The 23,961-nt window shown below is 32.1% G+C and overlaps 1 protein-coding gene across 1 annotated transcript; it reads left to right on the top strand.

Moving 5' to 3' along the window:
• The first annotated feature begins 3,511 nt into the window (after positions 1–3,511).
• On the top strand, positions 3,512–15,432 carry LOC124371289 (parafibromin-like). Its single transcript, XM_046829629.1, is given in 12 exon segments — positions 3,512–3,586; positions 3,588–3,643; positions 8,757–8,859; positions 9,332–9,597; positions 10,150–10,363; positions 10,774–10,838; positions 10,983–11,110; positions 11,471–11,598; positions 12,233–12,357; positions 13,479–13,708; positions 14,401–14,542; positions 15,396–15,432. Coding segments are annotated over 12 exon segments (1,569 nt in total).
• The last annotated feature ends 8,529 nt before the right edge of the window (positions 15,433–23,961 follow it).

Raw genomic sequence — 23,961 nt, 5'->3', positions numbered from 1 at the left:
ACTAGACACTTTAAGAGGTAATAAATTAGTGTTAGACATTCTATACAATTAGTCAGAGTTCTGTGTACTGGGCCAGGTGAGTAAAGTAAATCCTTTTACAATTAGTTCGGGGATGACTAGGCCGCCTGAAAAGTAATAAATTACTTTATTATTAGTTTGTCCATCTCAAGAACCCTAGAGGATTATAAGGCGACCCTTTCACCCGAACGCCCACACCCCGTCTCACGCGCAGCCCCGCCTACCTGCCTCACTGGTGCCGGTGACTCACATAGTAGGCCTTAGTTTTTAAAAACTGAAATATTCTATAATTTTATGTTAGGTTAGTATTTTAGTATATTTTGATTTAAAACCCCTAAACATTCCTTCTCATGAGTTCACTTATGAATATACAATATCTTGTTAAAACAGCATTATGATCTGTGGTAACAGATTAATTATTTAAGGGTATTTCATCATAATATGTTTGTTATAATTATCATTATCTCTTACATAACTGATAACTCTAATACATGTTTAATATCCACTGACCTAAAAACATCTAGAAAGCTATTTAAAAACACTATGCTAATTACAATGACTTTATTACAACAACTGGTGTTGGTTTTATTGTAATCTGCTTCTAAGTACAGCGAATACCTGCCATGATCTGAACGCTGGAACCGAGGTTTCCTCAACCAAAAGTCCACTAATCTCCGCCGACAACATCATAAGTATCTTTGCTGTCGCTAGAGAGGCAGCTACTAATTATTGCAGTTCTGACAAATGTTAGCAATGCCTGCACTCACCATGTCTGTGAAACTGCGTCATATTTATCCGTTACCTTAGAACTTTTATATCCTCTAAAGCAGGGGTGCCCAACCTTTTTTACCCAAGGGCCACATTTTAAAGCCTTTATGGCCAGGCGGGCCAACATCCCAGGAGATTTGGAACCCCAAACAAAACGTATTGCCCGGGGTTTGTTCCAGAAATCTTGTTCAAAATATGAGTTTTAAGGTTATTTGGCCCTTGTTTCCTTATTATTGTAATTTCTTATTATTTATTAGTTGTTAGGTAAAGGTTTATAATATATTATGTTTTTAGGTTCTTTTAGTAGAAATAGCCTAAATATAAACCTAGACTTTTGGATGTTTGCTCTAATTCTGAGGGAACAATAAAAAAGTCACCAATAAATTGAATACATTGATTTTAATTAATCCTACTAGGATACTAGGACATACAAATTACGTGGCGAGTGGTGACCTTGAATTGGGTAGGGGTTACGTCGCCGCACCGCGCGCTGTGCCGTGCTTTTACGCGCGCTCTATTCGCCAGCCGGCAGCCACCACCGTAGTCAGTGAAATCTGTCTGCAACTACTTCTTTCAACACTCATACTCCACCAAATGAATACGGCTCGTTCTACGTGAAATCGGCTGGACTGCTTGGTTCTCAAAATTTGTATTTATTTAATATTTCAAATGCTTGTAAACAAATTTGGTTGTTTTGGCAACAAGGCGGCCACATAAAACTGACTCGCGGGCCGGATTCGGCCCGCGGGCCGTAGGTTGGGCAGCCCTGCTCTAAAGCATTCATTGACTAACTTTTGAAAACCTCTGTTTCCATAAGTTGTAGTATTCTATCGACTGGGCCATAATTCATTGAGCATAATAACAACTATTAATGCTAAATGTGTTCCTTAACCTGTAAAATAAAGGTGTGAAGATAGAACATTTATAAACATTTATGATAAAAAGAAACGGCTAATATTCTCAGTGAATGTAGCTCTAACATTCCGTTAACCGGTAACTTTATTGTTCATGGATAGTGAGATCATCTGACTAGAATATTGAGATGGAGACCTTGGTAACATATAGCCTAGGTTGGGTTTAATAGTGACACCGGCGCACACTGATTGTCTGAAAAGTGATCATCGGCGTAATTTGCAAGTAGACAGGAAAAGTACCATCGCCGCACAATTATATCCCCGAAAGTCTGCGTTCATCTTGACACAAGGAAACTGAGGTATAGCCGCGGTCACCACAAACCTCTTCACCAAACTTTTTGTTCTCCATAAAAAGACACTCATATTTTTATTACTCTAAATCACAATTTCCTCCTCAATAAGTGTGTCTATTCTGGAACAAAAAAAGATACCAGAGTTTGAACGCTAATCGCAAACGAACTAGTATAGCTAAAATTCCACGAATTACATCAAATTTAGGGTGTTTCTTTTTACGTTATAACATGTAAGGTAAATTATTGAAACGATAAATTTTTAAGTCGGTAAAAAATTACAGGACTTTGGCGCTTTTCGATTAAACTGCAAATTTAAACATTTACAACCAGTAAACTTTTTATCCAAATTAAACAAGAATAATTATTCATGATATGTACAAGTTTATTGTTTTGATTATATAGTTGTAAAATTTTAGAATGATTTGATGTTTTGACAGGGTGGTTAAAGTGTTTGACATTGGACGTGTTATAAAACACTTAATTGCAACTTACTTTTCGAACGACCCTTGTCATACATTATAAGAGTATAATCAATGCCATGTTCCGTCTCACTAGTGTTTCTCTGTAATAAAGAAGAGGACTAACCTTAAAATTTTGTAAAATTTTGACTGCTCTTCCTAACTTATCCAATAGGCTACTTTTTATTTTACGTGGAATAGTTTTTTAACTATTTAAATAAAAAATTGTCTTGAGTACAATTCTTTAGATCAGTATTTGAAACATTTAATAACCACTAACTAACCATTTCAAATTCTTTTAAATAATTTAAATTAAAAGTTTTAAAAATTTGGAATAAGTGTTGAATATTTTTGGGCGCTCTTATGGAACGGACAGAGATAAAAACGTAAAACAAAGTTGAAAATGTTGGCCTTCAAATAAACTTTAAAATTACCATCAATTAATTTATGTTAACATTTGGATTTTTCGGAATTTGGAGATGTGAACTTTTATTTCAGGAATACTCTGTAAATTGAAATTAAAACTAGTTTTAACATGTAACCAATATCTTTTTTGTCGGTTTGCAATTTAATAGCTGTTTCCTATAATACCTCATATGCTTCTCCTTATATAAATAGTGGACGGGTGATCTGGGACAGCGCATAAAGTTTATGTGTTAACAGCGTGAAATAATACTCATAACTATAGTTTTATGCTTAAATTCAATTGTTTTACGTTGTTAATTGGAAAATTATTAGAAATTTTTATTTAAATCGTAATTACATTTCTTATTGCACTGTCAACTATTTTCCCTTCTAATAAAATACACCCCCACCTAGGCTATCCCAATGTCCTATTGGCTGCCTCTCTCCCCGTCACATCCCCATCGACCCATCCCCGCACCAATCACCAGCGAGCAACTGCTGTGTACCCCCTCCACTTTCCGGGGTTGCCTTTCCAACCCAACCAAGCTCATTGATTTCCCAGTCTATGATTGTTACCGCTGTAGACTGTTTGTGGTAGTGCTGTATCCTAAGTGTACGAGTATCTCTGCTACTTTCTTTTGTGTCGACCAACGTCATGGCAGATATTCTAAATCTTCTTCGGTTGTACAATGTGAAGAATGAAGAGATCATCGAAAGGGACAACCGCATATGTTTTTGGCGAGCATTCATGGCCAAAACACGTCAAGACCAACTACCTTATGTGGAGGTAAGTGTGTAAACATACGAGTATCTTACTTTAGTAATTTTTAAAGACTATTACTCTACTACTTTAATTTACTTTGAGTATAATTTAATTGTGTTTTATAACCTAATTTTATCTTGGTACCAAAGCTCTAGAAATATAGTTATTAATCTAACCTTCTTTTTAAAATATATTTTTGACTCATTTGTGTTGTCAAATATAGATCTATCTAGTCTGTTTTAATTTTTTTCTACTCACAAGTATTAACCTAAACTGGATTACAAAATCTCCTCTGAACAATATTTTTTAATAATGCACTTTTAACGATTTTTGTCGTTTAACTTTTTACAATTGTCAATGAATTAATACGAAAAACTAAACAAAAAGATCATTACAGGTGGCCGAATATGTACCATTTACTCTGAGGTCCTAGAAAACAACAAGCAGTTTGACTTACATCCTGTGGAACTATTGGCAATTATTATAAATTACAGCTATTATAATATAATTACCCAAGGTTTCCCAAGTTACAAAGTGTCAAGTTTAAAATTTGCATCGTGATTTACAATTTATTTTTAACCTACCATTGGAGTTCTAATCCCGGTACAATAAAAGATAATGAGAAATAGTTAAATTAAATACAATATGGAACCAACCTATGACGGCTTCCTCTTGATGTAGGCTACAGTTTGCGAGCGGGCCGACACACATCCTTGAACTGAGTAATTGAATAATAAACACCCAACTTTTAACGTAACTCTCGTAATTTTAGTTCTAGTTCTTTTTGGTTACCATAATTACTTGGACATCTAAAAATTTTGATCCTATACTGATCTCATATTTACTGTAGAGGAAATTCAGATTTTTTTGACTTAGTCTAATGTAAACTATAAAAATAAGAGCGTTATCTTGGTTTTTATTATTAAAAATAGTTTCAAAAATAATTGAATTGTATTGGATGTTGAATCATCGGAGTCCAATTTACTTCAATCGTTTTATTACACAAGTTGTTCCTTCCGTAACAAACGTAATGTATGATAGGTAGTGTATTCATAAACTAAAAACACATGTTTATGATTGATTAAAAAGACTATTTCAGTTTTTTATTCATATCTTTGCAAGCTATCTCAGAAAGTACAAGGTTGATTGTGCCATTTATATTTGTTTGTTTCATTCTGAGTTGTTATAATCCACTGTTATGTATTATATTTATAGGACATTGTATTCAATTTAAGCAAATTTTGTCTTTTTTGTATGCAATCTCTGTAAGTTATATGGAAAAATAGAACTTATATTGTAATATGTAGGGTCTAGATTTCACATGACACTTACAATAATGCCATCACTTATTGGCTACGTTAGTGAACATTTCCAAGTATTCCTTTCATAACCTAGGCTATAAAAACGTTTCGTGCCACAATGCCTCTATGCAAAGTAAATGGTTTAGACATAGACTTTAGTCATATTATTATTTTGATGTAGATGTTATTTCATTTAATGCAATAAGTGTAATTTTGAGCCCTATAGTTATACATAAAATACTACTTAATACTAATTTGCCTAAATATTAATATTATAATTTTTTCTAAAAAACTTGGTTATCAAAAATAGTGGTTATCAACCCAACTACCAATTTGCTTGACGTATTAAGTTTAAAACAATAGGTATTTATGGCGTTTTTTACATTCAACAACATGTAGTGTTTTTTTTTTTTTTTTTTTTTTTTTTTTTTTTTTTTTTTTTTTTTTTTTTTTTTTTTTATAAATAAAACCGGTTTTGTTACCGGAATTGCAAAGTATTACTGGATTTTGCCACATGCAGAATTTGTTTCTTACATAAAGAATCAATTAAGACACCCAAAAAATTACGATAATCTGACTTTTGCAGTATTGTTAAATGTATAAATTTGCCACATACATCATACTCAGCAACAGCCATTGTTTTATATTTCTTTTATTATTATATTTTTTCAAATCTTTTACTGTCTAAAAAATAAATATAAACAAAGGGGTCTAATATAAATTTCTCGTAACCAGAAATCAATAAATAATGCGTAACTGAAAACTTTCGTTTCAGCGTTACTAATAGAGTCTCTGCAATCACCTGTTTTCATTACGATGATAATAATTAAGTATGGATTTCCCGAAATATATTAGACTACTGTTTGTTATAATAGTCATTAGGACCATTAAATATGTTGCCCGGATACCTACGTGGTATATTAATGTCTTTGTTTTTATCAAAAATGTTTATAAGTAGTTCTATCTTTACAAATTTAATTTAAAGGTTAAGGAACACATTTTGTCATTTTGGTCGAACTTATGGCTAATTAATTATGACCTAGTCGATAGAATGCTACACCTTTTGGTAAGAGAAGGGATCTGGCGTTGCACACGGGTTCAAAGGATAAAGAATTTGCAAATAAATGGACCAATATGAAGCAGTTTCTCAGACGTGTTGGGCGTCCTAATGTTAAAATGTCTTAAAACAATTAATTTAAAGCTGCCCTCTCTAGAGACAGCAGAGGTATTTACTATGTTGTCGGCGAAGGTTAGCAAACTTTCGGTTGAGTAAATGTTTCGGTTAAAACGATCAGGTCATCGGGTACAATGGTTCTGGCTGTCCTTCTTAGAATCAGATTTTAATATAACCTTGCAAACAACATTAGCGGTCATGGTCACATGGTCATTCTTAAGGAGTCATAATATGGCATGTTTACTTCTTTAAATCAGTTCAGAAATGTATGATATTATTAACAGTTTGTTTCTAAATATCAACTGGCCGAAAATCAGCACAGATGTCACAGTCAATCGTGTCTAAAAGGGGTTATATAATAATAACATCAAATTTTGATGCACTTACTTAAGACTAATTCTTACTTTAGAGTTGATTGACAAAAATTTCATAATCAATAATTAATCAAACAATTAGCTCCGTAGCAAGGCCAACTCAGACTTTCTTACCGCTCGGTTAAGTTAAAAAAGTTATTGGATAATGTATTAATTCTTATAATTTTAAAATTACATCCTCAAACAGTAGATATTGCATATATATTTGGATTTAATATCATCAAAGCTCCAAAGTAATGAATGTTCAAAGTTGGAATTTGGTTGAAAAGCGCCAAAAACCCATAAATTTGTCTGGTTTTACATACATAAAAACTTGAATTTATCGTTCGTAACTAATTTTTTTCATTGGGTATATACAATTCTATTAATTTTCGTATTTTTTTTCTTCTCCTCTATTAATTGTATTTCATTTGTAGAAAAATGTATATGATGTGTATTTGTATATAAAAAAAATAATAATAGTAATATTTAATTGTGATTGGTCGTGAGTGTTTGTAACGCTTTTATTGGATTTGCCATCAGCTTTGTTAAATAAATGTAGACCATGACATTGATATTACAAAACCAAGTTTATCGAGACAAAATTATTTTATTCCTGAAACACACCAGGAATGTCTCGTGTTTTGCCTATATTATAATAAGATAAAATGCAGAATTCTACAGTTACAAATATAGAAACATAAAATGAAAACTTAAAATTTATTAGTTGTACATAAAAATGTCTAAGCTATTTTGTTTGTAAATAATTAAACGCAACTCTAATGTCGAGATCTAAATATAAAGAAGCTAAATTGAATGTATGTACTATTTTAATCTTTACTATAGAACTTAGTTTTTCTTAACGTTCAAACTCGGTTATCTATTTTTCTTGATCTGAGGGTAGTCGCAAATTACGATTTTGTGTATCCGGCGAGTCACGTCACTGCTCTGAACCCAGTCTTGGCTAGACCAAAAAGTTATGGTATACCTAGGCAGCTAGGTTAATTATACAATGTAGACCAAGATACGTCAGAAATCTCGCGGTTTATGGTATATGGATCTATTTATGAGAAATAAATACAAATGTTTATAATTGGAAAACTGGGAAATTTATTGTTTTTAATTTATAACTACTTTGCATATCTATTGAAATCTACTATTATAAATGTGTTAAATAATCAAAATGAAATTAAGAATCTTTATAGAAATAGAACAATTATTTTAATTTCCAAAAACTAATATCTATTATACTTACGCAATACTAGATACGTACTGAAATACTTATTTATACTGCATCCATAGCTCTATATATAACACGTGTTATATTTTTTCAGAATGTTTAAAAATAAAATGAGGAGCTATACATTTTTTCGAATTATTTTTAAAAGGTTCTAGATTCCCATAAGTAACACCAAGTGTGTACATGACCAATTCCTAAATGTAAATATTTTTTCAAAATATAAAATACTGTTTTCATAACTATTAGTTTATCTCCTTGTACTTTGAATAACTCGTAATTTATAATAATTTATGCAAGACACATACTTATTTTCTGTATTAGGGAACAGACAATAAACATGGTACATGCATATGATAATTTATATGGTAAAAAATACATTAGCTTGGTGGACCGTTGCTTCTAGGTATCGAATGAGGTAACTCACAAAACCGATAATGATTTATCAGAACCAGTGCTAAACCAAAAGCAACAGAAACGTTATTAAACTAAGATTAAATAGTATAAGATTAACAATTAATTTGGATTATGACCAAGCAGCGTTGCAAATATTGTATATACAGCGATCAGTAATTTAGAACAAGGAAAACAAGCAAGGTAAGAGTTGGCTGTAGTGAAACGACGTAGGGTTCTCCCCCTTAAGATCAAAGTTAAATTTCAAACAATCTTATTGCCTTATTTTTGTTACTAGAATTTTGAATGATTTATCATGTTAAATATATGAATATTATGCACCGAAATGTTACTTTCTTATTTATTTTACAGTTTTCAGCCTACTCGATGAGTATTAAAGAGATAACATATAGTTTTACTGCAAACCAATATAATATATTATATTAAAGCGCTAATTGAAAGGCGATATTATATTCTTTGTAATAGGCCTATAGTTTTTTAAGAGAATTGGTTAGAGTCGTGTGCAGAAATAGAGTTACATTGATGAATTATCTTTCATAATGATTAGTTCATTTCTGTCAGTAAAGAATAGATGGTACGAATACAACTAATATTAAATCATAGATCATATTTTTTAAGTATAAGTCTGTTATGTCTACAGAGAAAATGCTTTTTACAGGTCCGATAATGGGGCACCAAAGGAGTATTATACATTAGAATGTTTGCTATTTCTACTCAAGCATGTCACACTGACACATTCTGCATATGTCCGAAAAGCTGTTGTAAGTATTTTACAGATTTTACCTTAACGCTACCAACTGTGTATCCTTTCTTAAAAACAATTTATATAAATAATATTGCATTTAAAGTGTTAAAAATACATTGAAAATGTTGATTCTTAATTGTTTGACCTCAGTAGCTATAAGACGGTTCCATCACAGGTGTTCTGAAGATATATTTAACCATGTATAAGATATATGTAGTTAATTTTGCATGAGGCATCATATTATCTAGCATTCAACCAAATACAATGGAGTGACGTACACCATCATCGAACTCAGTATTTTACACGAAGCTTAACTAGGTAGAAATGAGCATCCTAGGCTTGTACTCGTATAATTTTAAGCCTAGAGGTCGTTTTGTTTTCTGATATTGTAAGGACAGACATACAGGCAGAAATATATTGTTTCTCCATTTCTCTGTTTTTGGTAATACTTTTTAGAAATTTGTTAATAACTCATGAATTTGTTGTAGGCTGAAAATAAACAAGTTGTGCGCAGACCTGACCGTAAAGACCTTCTGGCTTACTTAAATGGAGAAGCTGCTACCTCTGTAAATATTGATAAAAATGCAGCTGTAGATATCCTCAGACCAGTAAAACGTGCACGTGACGACGGTTCAGTAGAGAGCATGTCCAAGAGACGCAAGCTAGAAGATGTGCAAGAGCAGAGGATGAAACAACGACTTGGTGCGAGGTTGGATACGCCAAAACAAGCATCCGTAACTGCTGACAACATTAAGTAAGTGAATTTAGGTATTCTTTATAGCAATGGCTTAAATTAAGATTATTGGAACATGAATATGCGCGTTAGAAATACATTTCTATAATAAGATGATATTGTTATATTACATGGCTTATTTATTTCAAAGAGTTTTTTGGTATAAAATAAAATGTTTTACGATATATAAATCTTAATATTTAATAGAATTTTTAATACTTACTGTCACCCTAAAACATCTAATTAAATCGCTAAATAAAAATCTTGAATAATTCTAAAGATCTATAAAATTATTTCAGACTCATTCATTACTACACTATTAATATTAATTAGGTTTAAGGCAAAACCTACTACATGAGACTTGGTCTAGTGTATTGTCTAAGAGTTAGTAAAGCACATAAAGGTTTGGAAATTGACTCAGTTTTGCCTAAACTGGCCAGGATGCGTAAAATATACATTCTACAAAAGTATGGGAAATCTTTAAATTTGTGACTATCGATCTAAGTACTGATAATAAACTAATCCTTTTAACAATAAATTAGTGATTTTATGAATATCTAAATCTATTTTCAGATCCCTATCTGAAGCCATGACAGTAGAAACGATAGCTGCTATCAAAGTGAAACGTTTGGCGAAGAAGAGGACTACTATCAAAAGACATGATGATATTGATATATGTTCTAAACGCAGAGTTATGATGGACCTCGATGACGACAACATAAAAGACATACTATCCCGTGAACGTCCGGGAAGGTCAAGAAATACAATATTACAAAGCACGGGAAAAGTAAGTTAATTTCCAGGTTTAATCATGGTGAAACTTAAATCCATGAATATTTATTGCACTAAAAATCTTACAATGTAGGTAAATTGAATGTTAAGCTATATAAAACAATTCCCAGGAATATATTCTAAGCACTTATACTTACAGGTAAAAATTTAGTAACAACAACTTTAACACAACACACACACACACACACACACACACACACACACACACACCACACACACACACACACAACACTATTAACTATTTAACAGTTCTTTGCCAATATTAAAATGTGTCATTATTTATGTGATTACAAAGTATTTGTTACTGATGAACGGTTAAAGATATCTGATAAAGAATACCACACCGTTCTATTATTGCATTAATGTAAACCAGCTTGTTTGACATTTTATTTCAAATTTTTTCAGATGTTTGCACAAGATGTCTTTGCCATTCTGCAATCAGTAAAGGAAAAAGAGGAGAGCAAACAAAGGTCTCCTGCTTCAGCCTCCGTCATGACATATAAACCAACTCCCATCAGGCCTCCTGCTTCAACCTCCACCATGACATACAGACCCACTCCCATCAAACCTCCGGCTTCAACCTCCGTCATGACATACAAACCCACTCCCATCAGGCCTCCTGCTGCAACCTCTGTCATGACATACAAACCCACTCCCATCAGGCCCCCCGCACCTAGAGTTATCCCTATGGCCAAAGTGTACAACCGATACGATCAGGAGCGGTTCATTAGACAGGAGAAAGGTAAGTTTACAACATTATTATTTATAAGTTTTCATCTTATGTTATGGGATTGTAAATTATTAGGTAATGATATAACATGTATTGACCATTGATCTTGTTAAGGAACATGCAGTTGGCACTAGAATATTATTGAGTCGTATGGATTGTTATCTAATGTTATACTCAATTGTCTCAGGTGCTTGTTTCTGGACTACGTGTTAACTAGGGTCATACCAACATTGCATATTTTGAAAATAATCTGCCTTATTCTCCTAAAAATAAAATGACCACTGAGAAAACTATTTTTTTATTTGTATACATAATTTAATATAGGGTTAAAATATGATAGTTCTCTTTTATATTTAAATGAAACTGTTACAGAGGCAAATGGATTCAAAATCAATACAATGGCAACGTACCACAAAATGTCCTTGAAGTCAGTAACTGAAGGCGATCAACACAAGAAAATGCCATCTCCTCAGACACCTCATCCTGAGCCCATTCTATCAGCATTGGTAAAATATCTCTCAGTTTGTTACAAATTAAGCTCAAACTTAGTTTAGTTTACTTTAGAATACCAATTACAATAATTGTAAGCAGTGAGTTGATAGTCAGGTGGATTGAATGAGAAACATGAAGATGCTATTAAATGCCAGTCCTACCTATTAATTAAATTCTAAAAATGATAATAAAAAAATAATTCAGAAGGAGTGAGAACTACAATAATCTTCAACGCTTTCACTGTGTCACTATTACTCGAATTATATTCTCAAACCACAACAATATACAATACATTATCAACTTCAGATTAATGTGAGTTTTGATATAATGATCATCATTAGACGCAATGTAAAAAATATGTTGTAACATAAAACCTATTGCTTCTTAACGATATAATTCAAGCACATCATGTGGAAATTTTAGTTTCTGAACTTTTTACTGATATCGGGTCCGTAATAGACAACTGAAATGAATTAGCTATTTACAAAGTAATATTTATATGAGCGTGTGAAGCACATGTTTGTAGTCAAGTAATTTAGTAAAAATAATTATTATCCTGGTAATTGAAATAAATATAAGGAATATTGTTAAAATGAATATTACATCTATTGAATGAGTAGTTAATGAATTTTATGATTACAGCCAGGTCTCCAGTTGTCTTCCCAACCTATCAAGAGAACGTCTCGTACTCCCATCATCATCATCCCTGGAGCAAACACCTCACTGATCACCATGTACAATGCAAAGGACATCTTGCAGGACTTCAAGTAAGTAACTCATTATTGAATACCAATACTACAAATGGTATAGTGGTGACAACGTTGAGTAAATTAAAAGTAACATCTATAAGTACATTTTAAAACTCTATCTGCTATAGAAAATAATATGAAATAATGTAAATTAAACAAGCTTGTGCTCTTTGCTTTACCTCCCAGATGTTTTAGAAGTATAAAGTTATTCATACAAGAATTTATAAAAATATTAAGATGTTATCTGCCGGGTTAAACTGTAAAATCTCTAATTTGCAAATTTTTCTTCACTTAGTGTTTATGTAAATATTACCATAAAAATGTAAAAAACCAATTTATAAACACATGCTTGTTATTATAGGATATTATATATATTATTATAGATAATCGCTACTTTATTAAGGGAATTAGCTTAGGTCAAGTGAAAAATTGAACTATTTATTACAGTAATATTATAAAATAACCAATCAAAGATTACGTCCCTTATAATCTTGCAAAAAGTTATTTTAAATAGCTAATATTTATAAAATAATATTATAAGATTGTTTTAAATTGTTCACAATTTTACTTAAAAACGAATTAAAATGTAATACTATACTAGTTGTTATTTCAACTTATTTAAAAGTTTAAGATCTAAAACTAGGTAATTTTTTAGAAGGACTTTGTTTTATGATTAATTATGATATTGCTTCCACATCAAAGTAATCTATACAAAAAGTACAAGAGCACTCCCATGATTTTTATTGATAGTAGCAGAACCACCAATACCGTTGAATAACAAAACGTAATGTTATTTTTTTCCCCTAGACAAGCTAAAGGGTTATGAATAAAACCAGGTTCTGCAAATAAGTAACTTGAAATATATAACATTTTAGTTGAAGAATTGATACTTTATACATTTTTATTACTTTAACATTCTTTTACGAAACATTTTTCTTTAATATTTTATTTTTAATAATTTTTTAATAAATAATTATAAATTTATATTATATAAAACAGCTTACAATAACTTGGTATAAATCAAAGAGGATGATGCCTTATTTGATCAGCTTCAAATTGATTAAATAAAAAATGAAATAATGAAAAATGAAATAAAATACATTGTAAATCAATCTTCATTCACTGGGTTTCTCTTGCAGGTTCGTTACTACAGAGGATAAGAAGAAACAAGGTGCTACCCGGGAGAACGACATTTTTCTTCAACGGCGAAAGAATGGGGCATTGACAGTTCCGTACAGAGTCACAGACAATCCTCAGAAACTGGCTCCAGGAGACTGGGACCGAGTAGTGGCTGTTTTTGTTATGGGCCCTACTTGGCAGTTCAAAGGATGGCCCTGGAAAGGAAATCCTGTGGAAATATTTTCTAAAGGTAAGTGACCAACATCAATAACAAAATTGTAAATTTATTATATCTGCAACAAATATTACATGGAAGGAACATTGGATATAAATACTGTTTGGTCATAGAATTTAAGTACATTTTTCTTAAATACATATTAAAGTATATTTAAAATAAACTATTAACTGCAAACATTGTTTGTTTTGTATTGTATTGATTTTATAATTTGTGATCGTGAGGTCCATGTTTCAGTCCCAATATATTATTCCTTCAAAATCTGCTTCAAAGAAAAACCTGATGCTATGAAAAACAATTTGTTTTGTATGTCAATAATTGTATCCAGTACTTAACAAATTAGCTCATAACTACTCTATTTATTGACTTAAGAACTGTTTTAATGTTTTTAAAATTATATATTTTAATACATTTTTAAAGTAGGCCTAAATTATGCTACTGCCCATAAAATCATTAATATTTAAATAATAAAGACCAAGATATATTTATGAATCTATGCAGTTTGAAATAATAAACCACATCTCATTAGACAACAAACATCAGTTTACAGGTGTTAATTTCACATTTAAAAATATGGTAACTAATTTATATACATTCTTGCAGATAGCATGCAAAATAATTGGAAAGAAAAAAAGTTTATGTATTAAATGTTTATGTATTAGTTTACAGTAATGACCTTAAACTATTAATATATTATTTTGTTATAGTGTGTGCTTTTCATCTGAAATACGATGAGATGTTGCTGGAGAAGAACGTGGCAGGCTGGGATGTCTCTATTATTCAGTTGTCTCGATCGAAACGTCATTTGGATCGTGCTGCACTCATGGTGTTCTGGGAAAAACTAGACAAGTAAGTAATATATCAAAATTTAAATAGTTCTATCTAGAAAGACTTATTTACCCATCAACTGCTTATACCATAACAATGAATGAAAGAATTTTGCTGATGCAATGATATCGTTTGAAATTAATACAATAATACTTAAAAAGACATTCATAAGTAGAAAATGTATCAAGTATTGAACTGTATTTTGACTTTAATTGTTCTGTATAAAATTGTCATACTACTTTATTTATTGTTAATAATTACCTATAAATAAATTGATGACCATCCCAATAGAAATGGCAAAACAGTTCGTAGAACTTTATAAAATAGCTGCTTTTGAAAAAAAGACTTTTACACCGGAATGGTATTGGGATGTTTTGTCCTCTAACCTTAACTAGCCATAAAACGTTGACTTTTGCATAGATGTCTGTGGTCAGACATACTGTTGACAATCATAGATATCCATTAGGGTCATTGCTCCAATCTTCTTCAGAATATTTTCTCGGCGTTGCTACCGTGGCTACCTAAAACAAAATCTTATTCACCTACAGCACTGTCATAAAAAATTATTGACCATTTCACTATCGATAACAGCCGTAACACACTTCATTTCCCCCTGTGATACGTATTGTTTTCATGTAGGCCTACACGTAATAATATACTATATACCATGCACCATTATATTCAAGTGTATGTGTTTGGTCTATTTGCAAACCTCTAACTTTTTATTTAGTTTATGCCAGACATGATTGAATTTATATCTATCATCAAGGATCAAAATTGTTATATTTATAAATTACTTAATTATAATAAATAAAGTAGTTATGTCTTAAATAATGATTTGCATGCAAAACTAATTTTCTTCATTCTGTTTCAGGCACTTGATGAAAAACAAACCTCACCTTCGATTCTGAAAGCCTAGTCGTATGCCTTCTATGTACATGTTCATTTCTTTCTTGTATATATTCAGATTATTGTAAATAAACTTTGGTTAAAAACATCTTGTAATATTTTGTTTTAGTTGCCCCTTTTCATGATAGAATCTCTTGATTAGTTTTTCTTAGTACAAATTTTTATAACACACATTTTCAGATACCATGTGTTGAAGTTACCATTTGTACATTAAGTTTATTATATAAAACACGAAAATAGTTAATTGCGAATTACTTTAATATTGTGATAAGAAATACAAGTTAATTAGTAAATACAAACTTCAACAATAATTTAGAATTAGTAATTTATGTAATAATTTAATTGATTTTATATATAACCAATAAAAGTAATATCAAAACAACAATAATTTCATAAGCTCTACAGCACAAAAATAAAACTGTAATGAAATAAAAGTTACATTGTTTTTTACGCACAATAAATGATATACTACGGTTGGTATGGAGAAATATGGAATTGAGTAAGAAGGGATCTTATCTGTTGGGAATGTGTTAATAGCAGCAGAACACATCCGAGTGTCCGGTGCTTTAGTCACACGGCTCACAACACTAATGACGTCGGATAGAATGCTGTGTAGGCTTTATAATTTTAGAAGATTACTTGGCTAGGGGGGGAGTTAATGCGTACGGCATAAACATGTTACATGTGATACATGTTACTTATACCTTATGCAATGCAAACAATCAGTACAAATTCAGTGAGGATTTGTCTTGAAATTATATTGAATTGAATCATAGTTTATTTCCAAATATTTACACGCGTGCAGTTTTTAAAATATAATAACACTTCGCGAGATTATTAAAATAAAATGTGGCAACAAATCTACAATATGTAATTGTAAAATTAGTCACTAAACATATGATGGAGTTAAATTGTGTAGCGAATTGGATACTCATTTATTATAAAAATTATATTATCTTATAACGAATTAAAGTTTTACATGAAAAACTCAATACATATAAATTTAAATTGGCTTAGGAAATGAGTCTACAAGGGCAGAAAATCCTCAACTACTTCGGACTTCAGTTATTGAAGTAAACCTGGTATTTTTGATTGAGTTAGGGCGACGATTTTTTAATCATTAAACTGTACTCGACTAATTATATAATTATCGAGAAAAACAATCACTTCCGGTCGGTAAATACCGAAGAAAAACTCTCTACAGATTCAAGTTTTGACGTAAAATGACCGCTTAGAATTAAGTTACGACGTTGATTTTAGGTGTCATTAAACTGTAGACGTGTATAAAATTATCGAAAAAAATATAAAAAATCACTTTTGGTCGGAAAATACACTTGAAAAAGTTTACTGATTAGAACTTCAACTAATTTGGACTTCAGTGATTGAGGTAAACGTGGTGTTTTCGGTTGAGTTAGGACGACGATTTTTGTTATAATTAAATTGTACATTGTACCTATATAATTATCGAGAAAAAAATCACTTCCGGGCGGTAAATACCGAAGAAAAGCTCTCTACAGATTCAAGTTTTGACGATTTTAGATTTCACTGGTTGAGTGATTTTGAGGTAAAAGTGGTACTTAGAAATTATGATAGGACGTTGATTTTAGGTATTAATTCAACGCCGACTAATACATATATAATTATCGAGAAACAAAACAATTAAAATCACTTCCGGACGGTAAATACCGAAGAAAAGCTCTCTACAGATTCAAGTTTTGACGATTTTGGATTTCACTGGTTGTGATTTTGAGGTAAAAGTGGTACTTAGAAATTATGATAGGGCGTTGATTTTAGGTATTAATTCAACGCAGACTAATACATATATAATTATCGAGAAACAAAACAATAAAATCACTTCCGGTCGGTAAATACCGAAGAAAAGCTCTCTATAGATTCAAGTTTTGACGATTTTGGATTTCACTGGTTTAGTGGTTGAGATAAAAGTGGTACTTAGAATTATGATAGAACATTGATTTATTGTATCAATTTTGAACGCCGACTAATACATATATAATTATTGAGAAACAAAACAATAAAATCACTTCCGGACGAAAAATACCGAGGAAAAGCTCTCTACGGATTCGTGTTGACGATTTTGGATTTCACTGGTTGAGTCGTTGAGATAAAAGTGGTACTTAGAATTATGTTAGAACATTTATTTTAGGTATCAATTGAACGCCGACTAATAACTATATAATTATCGAAGAAATATTGAAAAAATCACTTCCGGTCAGATAATACACAGGAAAAACTCTACTGATAAGAAGTTGTTCAACCACTCAACCGGTGAAGTCCAAAATCGTCAAAACTTGAATCTGTAGAGAGTTTTTCTTCGGTATTTACCGACCGTAAGTGATTTTTTTCTAGATATTATATAGTTAGTCGAGTACTGTTTAATGACTTTAAAAAATCGTCGCCCTTGCTCAATCAAAAATACCACGTTTACCTCAATAACTGAAGTCCAAATTAGTTGAAATTCTAATCAGTAGAGTTTTTCAACTGTAGCCTATTTTCCGACCAAAAGTGTTTTTTTTTCGATAATCATACACACCTCCACTGTTTAATGACACCTAAAATCAACGTCGTAACTTAATTCTAATTTTACGTCCCCAAGACGAATTTGAACGAAGTGGTCGCTAATTTAAACTGTTCGCCGTGTTACAGTTCAGGTTACTTTGTGACGTCACGTGACCCCGCCCTATAGAAATACCGTGATTACACTACACTATCCGAAAGGCCGAGCCCAAAAGTATCGTTTGATACTTTATGATTTAAACGACAGGACAATTATATTTTTAACAACGGTCACTTTAATCAACTAAATCAATCAATTTAATGTTTGTAGACAAGAGTAATGATAACTCTCCTTTTTTCTCCTGCACCATTCTTCATTTTTTAATGTCTTAAAATTTAGGGGGGTGTCCGGACCCCATGGACCCCCCCCCTTCGCTACGCCACTGTTTCCGCCATTTGTAACATTTCTTATAATAGTAATAATGAGATGCTGACACATCGACAATAAACTGCGGATGTATTTATGGTATTGTAGGTAAGAATTATTGTAGCCTACTTTTAATATTGGAAACTTCCCAGGGTCAAAGGTGAGTTTAGCCCGCTGTTGCCATCTTACTCAGAGTTAGGTTAATGAAAACAGGTAATGTTAAAATATTGTTTATGTATTTCCCTGGATTAGAACAAAGTAATTCTTCTGATGTTTACAGGTAAAAAATATAATCTCGTGATTTCCCGAATACTTTTGTTAACTTTAATCCCTATGTCCATGTAACAGCAACTGAATGGAATATTATATTAGAGCCCTTTAAATATTTAAAAGTAGAAAATGTGGTGTTATGTGTATCCAAAACCTATACATTTACCTTATATTTTTGCTTGGTAAAATTTATAGCCTACTCTTCAAATAGTCTTCCTTTATATAAAAAACGAATCTGTAGTTAGGGAAATGTGCAAGTAAAGAAATTTGACTAGCTTCTAGGGTTAAAAAATGTATCGTAGAAGAACGAATTAAATTTATCAGTCAATATAAACCAAACATCTCTACCGACGATTTTATATATCCATGTAATCGTATTTAGAATTACCTATGGTTGTTATTTGTTAATATAAACAGTTTATCACATAACATTTCTTTATGACTTATTTGTAAGCTGGAGTCACTAAATTTGTGTGTTGCTGAAAACTAAAACATGAGCCACAGAAAAATACAGGTTGCAAAGACTTGTTACATGGTATGTTACAAAGCTACAAATAAGTAACTACTTTTTATATGAAGTCCCATCCAAAGTAATCACATTGTTTTTAGTTCATAAAATCTAAAACATAGACCTACTGTTATACATTTTGAGATGTAGACATAGGCAATTCTCTCTTTACAGTGGATTGTTGATATTCAAAGTGATTAAAAGGAAATCCCGGATTGCCTAAATCTTCATATTACCAAAGTTTAGATGTATTTAGCTGAATATAAACGTACCAAAAAATCTATTTATAATAAACTACCATGCATCCAGCGAATATCAAGGATATATAGTGAACAATGTTGCCGTAAATTCTTTAAAAAAATACAAATTATTCTATCGAAATTAATAATACGTAGCAAATATTAGTTTTGGGATACTGTACTAATAATTAATTCTATTATGTAAGAAATCTAAGATGTATAACAAAATAACGAGTCAGTAATGGTATACCATCAATAGTCAGCTTATGTTGACATAAATAATTAATCATTGTCTCTTTAATAAAATATTACGTGAGGTTCTACTAGTAAAATAGTACCATGGTACTGTGTCAATGAGCACATTAAGAGACATTGAGAATGCTTCTTTACGTACTACCATATTTTTATATTTTGTAGTTTAGTGTCTCTGATGTCAAAACAATATAAGGAGTTCGTTTTGAGCTTCTTCGCTGGCGATTGTTTTGTATCTCTTTAGACAAACATGACTCCAGATTTAAGGAAGCAAGTCTATAACATTGTCTGATTCCAGACGCTGCATTAAGAGAAAATTTAACTGATAATATTTACACTGTTACAATCCTTTCCACCATAACTATGTTATGCGAGGAATTCGTTTTGTACAAAACTCGCGTATAAGTTACTACCGAAACTTCCTTCTGTCTCCTTCTTAGTTTTAAAAATTATCTTTATTAGTGCTCACTATACATTTCTTTTAAGTAACGAATCTCGGAGTTCTGCTGAAGAAAGACTTCTGAACATTTCAAAGTTTAACCAACTTCGGAGTGTTGAACAAAATTCCTTTCTAGCAGGTCTAATAAGTGTAGTGCCAGTTTCTAGACGGAGATCACGTAACCCCAATAAAGATGAAGCTAAGGTTCATGTGCTTCATATGCCTACAAGGTACGTGTTGTTAGAGATAATTTAGCAGTTGAAGTACCAGTCTGTTACAAGGCTTTCTTGAGTATGTTTGGGATTGGAAAAAAGAAACTTGTGTTTATTCAACGCTTGTTGAAAATGTCAGGGATTTCCCCAAAAGGACCGTAGAGGCAAGCATGACAATAGGCCTAGAAAGTTGAAAGATGAAGTATTAAACAAAATCAAAGAACACTTTGGATCTTTCAAAGGGCGTAAAAGTCACTATTCTTGAAAAAAAAACTGATAAAATATATTTATCAGAAACTCTAAACATTAAGAAAATGTACAAACTGTTCAAAACTGCCAATCCGTCCGTAGAAGTGTCGTATAAATCTTATAGGCACGTTTTCAACGATAGTTTTAATTTAGCTTTCGGATATCCTAGATCTGATACATGCACTACATGTGATACACACTTAGCTCAATTAAGATGCTTCGAAATGAACATTAAAAATTCCAAAAGTGAGGAAGAAAAATTCAAACTCTTAGAAAAACTTCGACAAGCTGAAAACAACATCAAGTTGCACAAAACAAAAGCTAGTTTATTTTACAAACGCAAAAGGACAGCCAAGAGAAAAGTTAGACAACTAGATAGTTTCGAAGCTATTTGCATGGACTTTGGTAAAAGCCTGCAAATTTAAAACCCAACTACAAATTATATTTACTACAAACGGCAACTCTTCTACTACTCTTTCAATGTGCACATCTTGTCAGACAACAGAGTTGTCTATTATACATACAACGAATCGGTTGGTAAGAAGGGTGCTGATGCAGTTATATCTATACTACATCGTTTCATACTGAAAAAAACTAAGCACTAATGTGCAAAGCCTCCATATTTTTTGTGACTCGTGTGGGGGGGCAGAATAAAAACTATTCGGTTTTTAGATTTCTTCACTTTGCAGTGCATGAAATGAAACGGTTTGAATCAGTTAAAGTCACCTTCCCCATCCGAGGACAGTCTTACATGCAGAGTGACACAGACATGGCTCTAGTCAATCAAAGCACCCCTGCTGAAACCCCAGAACAATGGAATGAAGCCCTCAAAACTGCAAGAGCAAAGCATACTCCATATGAAGTAGTTGATATGGACCTTGCCATGTTTCGAGATTGGACATAATTTCTCTTTCTACTCTATAGACAAAAATGTAGTTTCAAGGTTAGGACTATTCAGGAATTAAAAGTTCGCGTCAACACCAAAAAAGACGTTGAGTACAGAAATACTTACAATGGAGGTTGGTTTTCAAACGCTGTTGTTGAAAAGTCAACAGGCAACAGAAGACTGAACTCAGCTGCTAAAAGCAGCAAGAACGATAATATAAAGAGGGAAAGTAAAGAAAAACTAGTAACATACAGATCTTCAGCTAAAGACCTTAGCCCCCAAGAATTCTTACTTCCAAATCAATCCAGCAAGGAACCCTTGGAAATACTGGTGGCGAGAGAAAAGAAGAGACATGGCCCGTGCCGGCGAACAGCTGTGTACTAGTGTGTTGCCGCGCGGTAATTTCAGGCGCTTCGCCCCACAGCCAACCCTGCGAATTGTTTATCCTAGCAATGGAGTTATTTGTTTTGTGGCATTCCTGCAGAGTGTGACTCATCTTAGACGCGCCCATTATTTCAGTCTGTCAGTGTTGCATCACGTCTTCTGAAGTATTGATTGAATTCAATAGACATTGTTGATTTGTTATTGTTGTTTTAATCTTTATTGTTGTTGCTGTTTTATTAATATTTGTACTGTTATTTTTAATTAATTGTATTTAAAATGGAAAATGTTCGGAAACGTGGGGCGACAATTCATAGTAGGGAAAGGGAAGTTATAAGACGAGTTATAGAGATGTGTGATAAAGAAGCGAGTGACAAAGTGTTAACAGCGCCTCTTGCAAAAGCAACAGAACGTGCTGCTAACTATTGCAAAGTTTTCGAAACAATCAATAAAAAGAATAAGAAAAGAAGCAAAATTCACTCCTGCAGAAAAACTGAGCTCTGGTAAAAAAACGTCAAAGATGTGATCAATACAAAATTAAAATAGACGAGTTCGACAGGCGAGTGATTGTGAATGTCATTAGTGACTTTTATGCAGTAAAAAAAGTTTGTGCCAACCTGTAAAAAACTCTTACCGGTTTTACGTGAAAAAATACATTTTGTATGGAGTGAGTGGGCTCTTCGACGTGAACTGAAAAACATGGGGTTCAGATGGAAGAAGTGTGGGTCAAAAAGAAAACTGCTTATTGAAAAGCCCTGACATTGTCAACTGGAGATTCGAGTATCTGCGAAACATTAAGAAGTGCCGAGACAATAAGAAGAAGATATTTTACCTGGATGAAGACGTGGATTGACTCTAACTTAACGTTTCAAAGTATTGGCAAAGTCTTGAAGTGGATGGAGTATTTGCGGACATGAACGCAGCAAACCGTGCAGCACATTGAACAGGAGTACTGGGAGAAGGACGGCATCACGGAAGACGCAATGGATGAGTTCGTCATACGAACTAGGTGAAGATGACGATGATAGTTCCAGCTCTGACAGTTCGGATGACCTAGTGACGCTGAGTATAATGAAGAATTACAAGTACCATTGCCGATAGACACTGATACAAGTACAAATAACAAAATGTTTTCTAAATGAATGTGAACACACTTTTTAACTTTAAATGTAAAATAACAGGTTGGCAATTTCAACATTACTAACAGTAAGTTTTTTATGTTTTCTTCCGAACATGCTTACCATTAAACTGTGTTCTCTCGGTTTCATATTCAACAATTTACAACTTTAGCAAAATGTAATTATTTTATTTTGACGTGGTATTTGAAAAGCTGTTGAAGCACATTTTTTTATCCAATTACAAATGTTCCTATTTTTTTTGGCGTAAGAGGTTTTTTTGTTTACTTTAGGCCTATATTGTGTTAGTCAGTAAGGTATTAATGTTAAATTTTATATACATAAAAGCACTAACATTTACATTATACATATATGCACATTAGTAATTGTTATCTTAACAATACAAAAATCTTCAATTTTAGCAATTCATTCCATTAATTATTGTTTGTTTTACAACCATTGTAGAGCCTAATTATTATTTTATTACAACATAAACTTTGCTTTATTTTAATTGATCAAAACAGTACTGTCATTTAAATTATCTTATAAACCATAACAATTAGGCCGAAAAAAATCAATCAAAACAGTGAAACAATAATGGAATTACGAAACAAGGCGCGGCAACATACTAGTAGTAGCGCCTGTATTTTCAGATAGGCCAGAATCCAGGTCTCTTGTTTTCTCTCGCCATCAGTAGCTAAGGCTAAATATAAGAATCTACAGGGACCTATAACCGCTGTGTGGCCCAGATGGAAAAGCATTTTTGGACAATCTTAAGTGTGGCGAGTGAATTGTGCCAATTGGCCTAGAATGGACATTTTCCCTTTTTTGTCAAATATAACTGTTTTTTGTCATAACTATGTAAATAAAACTAGATTATTTTTAATGTGTTTTTTATTGACCTTTACTACTGTGGGAAAACCCTTTACTAAAATAGTTATGTACTTGTATACTATTTAAATGCAAAATATTTCACCTGGTAGAGTTTTTTAAGTACTAAATCTCAAATATCTAAGAAACTGCTCAATTTATTGTGACA

This window comes from Homalodisca vitripennis, unplaced genomic scaffold (genome assembly GCF_021130785.1).
Source record: "Homalodisca vitripennis isolate AUS2020 unplaced genomic scaffold, UT_GWSS_2.1 ScUCBcl_1170;HRSCAF=4456, whole genome shotgun sequence".
In the NCBI taxonomy this organism is placed as follows: domain Eukaryota; kingdom Metazoa; phylum Arthropoda; class Insecta; order Hemiptera; family Cicadellidae; genus Homalodisca; species Homalodisca vitripennis.
Note: the sequence above shows the minus strand (reverse complement) of the source record. Positions and strands in the feature narration are given on the sequence as shown.